The following is a 5,255-nucleotide window of genomic DNA, read 5'->3' on the forward strand; positions in this document are numbered from 1 at the left end:
CAACACGAAAAGTAGTATACTTCGCATATTTTCATACGCTTATGTCATATGGTATTATTTTTTGGGGTAATTCTTCTGATTCAAAAAGGGTATTTTTGGCTCAAAAACGGGCTGTTCGAGCTATGTATGGTGTAAGTTCGAAAACCTCTTGTCGACCCCTATTCAATAGTCTGGGAATTTTGACATTGCCCTCACAGTATGTATTTTCTTTAATGTCGTTTGTTGTTAGCAATATTAGCTTATTCCCAAGAGTTAGCAGCTTTCACTCAGTTAATACTAGGCAGAAATCAAATCTGCATGTGGAATGCACTTCCTTGACTCTTGTGCAGAAAGGAGTGCAGTATTCTGCTGCATCCATTTTCAATAAGCTACCACAAGAACTCAAAAATCTTAGCAGTAGCCCAAACACTTTTAAGTCTAAACTGAAGAGTTTCCTCATGGCTCACTCCTTCTATTCTGTCGAGGAGCTCCTGGAAGAGATAAAAAATTAAGCAAATTCCAGTGTTACATTCTTGATTTTCTTTATTTAAACTAACGACTTGTTTCATTTTATGTGTTTCTACAATCGTGTTATAATTTCATGTATTGACTCGTTCCATGACCATGGAGACTTCTCCTAAATGTGGTCCCACGGAACAATAAATAAATAAATAAAAAATAAAAAAAACCGAGTGATGTTGTTTAGTGGTAAGAAAGATGCCTCGTATTCTGCAGGACGACGAGCAAATACCCCTACAGCCAACAACATTTATATTTGCCCTGATTTTACTAAACAGCTTTAGGCGAATGCTGTGATGGAGTCTTTGAAATAGTACGGCCGATTTCCGACAGCAGCCTCCTCAAGTAGACTGAACGTTAAACAGCAGTATTCCTTCTTTCGTTTAGAAGAAAGAAGACGTTATCTCGGGAAACCACGACGGATAAATTTTGAGAACCTGTGTTCGAAGAAGGCTGTGCGACAGTTCTGTCGCCGTCATCATATATGTCACGTCGAGATAATAACAATAAGGTGAAAGAGATTAACGCATGTTAAGAGGCTGTAGGTATTTCTCCCTCTCCCGATACTCGAGTGAAATAGGACAAAAATGGCTAATATTGGCACCAAGTATCCTCCGCCATGCACCATACAACGGTTTGCGTATTGTATGAGTAGATATAGATATTGGTAACAGAATTTGAGCATGCACTTACGCGGAAACGTATTGCTAATCTTATAATAATGGATAAAAGCTATATGACGAAACAACAATGACATAGGCGCTTTCCTAGGAAACGACAGCTCAACAAAGTTGCAGAGGGTATATAAAGACAAGTCAGCATGGGACCGACCGTCTCGTCGCCTCTCCGAATCGTCGCCTATCCGTCTCGTCGCCTCTCCGTCTCATCGCTTCTCCGTATCGTCGCTTTCCCGAATCGTCGCCTCCCCGTATCATCGTTCTCCACGTCTCGCCGCCTCCCCGTCTCGCCGCCTGCACGTCTCGCCACCTCCACGCCTCGCCGCCTCCCCGTATCGCCGCCTCCCCGTCTCGCCGCCTCCACGACTCGTCTCGCCGCCTCCATGTCTCGCCGCCTCCCCGTATCGCCGCCTCCCCATCTCGCCGCCACTACGACTCGTCTCGCCGCCTCGACATCTCGCCGCCTCCCCGTCTCGCCGCCTCCCCGTCTCGCCGCCTCCACAACTCGTCTCGCCGCCTCCCCGTATCGCCGCCTCCCCGTCTCGCCGCCTCCCCGTGTCGCCGCCTCCACGTCTCGCCGCCTCCCCGTCTCGCCGCCTCCCCGTATCGCCGCCTCCCCGTGTCGCCGCCTCCACGTCTCGCCGCCTCCCCGTCTCGCCGCCTCCCCGTATCGCCGCCTCCCCGTCTCGCCGCCTCCCCGTATCGCCGCCTCCACGTCTCGCCGCCTCCACGTCTCGCCGCCTCCCCGTCTCGCCGCCTCCACGTCTCGCCGCCTCCCCGTCTCGCCGCCTCCACGACTCGTCTCGCAGCCTCCACGTCTCGCCGCCTCCCCGTCTCGCCGCCTCCACGTCTCGCCGCCTCCCCGTCTCGCCGCCTCCCCGTCTCGCCGCCTCCCCGTCTCGCCGCCTCCCCACCTCGCCGCCTCCACATCTCGCCGCCTCCACGTCTCGCCACCTCCCCATATCGCCGCCTCCCCGTCTCGCCGCCTCCACGTCTCGCCGCCTCCCCGTCTCACCGCCTCCCCGTCTCGCCGCCTCCCCGTCTCGCCGCCTCCCCGTCTCGCCGCCTCCCCGCATCGCCGCCTCCTCGACTCGTCTCGCCGCCTCCACGTCTCACCGCCTCCCCGTATCGCCGCCTCCCCGTCTCGCCGCCTCCATGACTCGTCTCGCCGCCTCCACATCTCGCCGCCTCCTCGTCTCGCCGCCTCCCTGTCTCGCCATCCCCAGTTCCGACCAAGGTTTTTGGGAGGTTTTCCTTGGTTGTAAGGCGAATGCCGGAACTGTTTACCCCCTCCCATCGAAATTCATGTAAATAATAAATTGAGAAATAAATGCTATAAGCGTACTTTGGCTTGTCGTTAATGAATTTTGATGTAAAGGAACTGAATAATAAATGACAGTGTATAGCTGACTGTTGCTCTGAGGCAAAAAGTTTTAACTGTTCGCATTGGTATGTGACTAGTGAAATTTATGAACCTGATGCTTTTAAATGCGATAGGGACAAAGATAGATATATAACACAGAAACGAAGAGAGAACAAACATTTGTTCACGGAGCACAGAAAAATGTAGTCCTGTATGTTTTCTTTTACATGTTAGTCAAAGAGAACTGATGTTTAACTTAGATGCATGCAAACTTTCAGTGTTACTACGTGAAATATACAACTCTAGTTGTATCCCTATCGTTTCACTGCGAAGTATTCCACGTACATCTCAGTTATTAAGTGGACGCATCACTGTACACATTCTCAGTTATTCAGCTGTTCAGCATTCGTTAGTCGCAAGTAATATCTTTGGATTAAGAAATCTGTGGCAGGCTGACTGATTGCGAAAACGATTTATTGCACCTGAAAGATATATGCGTTGCTTTTAGCGTCCACTGTGGTTCTTTATATTTACCAAAAGGCTGTAGAAATTATCGGCTAAGCATAATAATCTATGCTGGAACGGTAAGTAGAATACCACCAAGATCTAACATTGCGGTTAACTGATTAATCGTAGTGATCTGTTAAACTACGTTTGATCCATGTCAGTATGTTTTTGATGAAAGTCTGTGCATCTTGTATTCAAATTTAGCATGTTTTTTAACGGTAGCAGTAAGTGGAGTCGAAAAATATTCTTAAATGTTGGCTCGTTTTAGCTTTTCTTTACCTTTGCTGAAGATCACGAGATATAATGAAGTACAGGAAGATGTGAAGCATGTTTATTGAGCAGGTACTGTGTACAGTGTGAAGAAGGATATTTACTGAGCAGACATTATGTGCAGTGCGAAGATGGTAAACGTATGTTATACTGTAGTCGTAAACTGGTATTGTAGTAGTCCATGTTTCGATTGAATAAGTTATCAACATTTCAGTCTGCTATTATGAAGCATTCAGATAGTTGTCTCGCAGTAATAGGGTATAACATAGTTTTCATTCAGCCCTCATTAACGAAATTGTGCTTATACTCGCTTAGTTAATAGGCTTTCCCACTATAGTAGGCCTCATTTTAAGTTGAATCGCAGTACAACACTGGAAGAGAAAATTACTTAAATTTAACGGATCGTTATGGACAAAAAACATGTGACAGAAATTGAAATGAAACACTGGAATAGTTCTCAAACGCAGAAGCCGATGCTATGATACGACTGGTGTAGCGTAGTGACGCATATTTTAATTAAAAAAGTGAATACATTACTTTGATTTTTGTACAGGTCGCTTGCTTATCTTTAGGATTTGCGTAAACAAATTTCGAATGTTTACTGTTTTATGTACGTAAGCATATGAGCTAGTGCATGACAGTCAAGACGAAGAGTTTAATTTTTGTTATGGTTTGATTCTCGCGCAGATAAAAAACTGCTTTCTACAAATGAAGAACAGACAGCGGGCTGAACAGGATGGGAAACAATCCTAGCTGTCAAAACTTTCGTGCCTGCTGATAAGATTCTCCAATACTGTAAGTACCAAAGAATCTGAGACGACCCCACTGCACGTTGCAGAATTCGTGATCTAGAAGAAGTATTTTTAAGATTATGATAATGCGTAAACAAATGAGAGCGAATATTTTATCGTTATCATCAGATATAGCTTAATTTGCAAGGACCTTAGAACATCCGCATTTGTTAATGGAGCTTTTGTTTTGTTGCATCATGTTCATTGGATCAGGAAACTAAAATATTTTGTATTCGTAGAAACAACTTGAAGCTATGTTCAGGAGTTAACTTACAAAATCCGTCAGCTGTATTTGGAATACGTTTTTTCTTTATTATCCAATTAACATATCGTATCGCAGCTTCGTAGCTGACCAAGCATCGTCATTACGGCATCAACCTTTAATATTGTAGTGATTAAGCCGTTCCACTGAAATATGCGAATCAGTATCGGATCTATTACAATATTAGTTTCCACATAGAGAGATTCATTGACAGTGATACTCTGCAAGCAATGGTGTAGTACATGGTGGAGATCACATTAAACATATTTTAGCCCGCGGATAGAGCGAGGAAAAAATTACTGTAGACCTCCAAATATCCTCTGTTCTCTCTTTTTTTTCTTTCATGATCCCTGAGCGATACATATGCAGAAGACAGTAGAGTTTCTTCCTAGGAATTCTCGAAACCTGGTTCTCTAGACATATTCAGAGGAGTTTCACGAGAACATTGTCTCCTTGGCGCCAACAATCACCATTCAGTTTCACCTACAACGGCCAGTTACGATAGCGCTTTGAAATTCCTTCGATTTTCTCATTTGGACAAGCTTTATGAGGGCTTCACGCACTGATGTACGACTGTAGAATAACTTGCATTAAGGGGACACGCCCCTGATCTCGCTGCATTTTTAACATTATCTTCACCCTCACATTGTAACTGATCTATAAATGGGAGATAGCTCGGAGTATAGAAAACATTCACATAAATGTTTTATGCCTCCAATTTCCTTCCCTGATGGTGATCTGTGAAAAAGACAAGTAATTTATTTTACTACAACAACGATATTTAAAAATGTACCTCAAATATCACCGACATCATCATCATGTTATAAATCTTTCAGGAAATAGTAGACAAGGGAGGTAGAGGAGGTCATTATAAATATCTGTACCAA

At 44.9% G+C, this 5,255-nt stretch overlaps 1 protein-coding gene across 1 annotated transcript; it reads left to right on the forward strand.

Annotated features, from left to right (window-relative positions):
- Positions 1-1,318: 1,318 nt before the first annotated feature.
- On the forward strand, positions 1,319-3,887 carry LOC124775257 (extensin-1-like). Its single transcript, XM_047250095.1, has 2 exons — positions 1,319-2,412; positions 3,869-3,887. The coding sequence occupies exons 1-2, from the start codon at positions 1,319-1,321 to the stop codon at positions 3,885-3,887; spliced, it is 1,113 nt and encodes a 370-aa protein (XP_047106051.1).
- The last annotated feature ends 1,368 nt before the right edge of the window (positions 3,888-5,255 follow it).

The sequence above is a fragment of the Schistocerca piceifrons genome, chromosome 2 (genome assembly GCF_021461385.2).
Source record: "Schistocerca piceifrons isolate TAMUIC-IGC-003096 chromosome 2, iqSchPice1.1, whole genome shotgun sequence".
NCBI lineage: Eukaryota > Metazoa > Arthropoda > Insecta > Orthoptera > Acrididae > Schistocerca > Schistocerca piceifrons.

Excerpts from the sequence above, each read along its gene's own strand:
- LOC124775257 (XM_047250095.1), top strand. The coding sequence starts at position 1,319 with ATGGGACCGACCGTCTCGTCGCCTCTCCGAATCGTCGCCTATCCGTCT.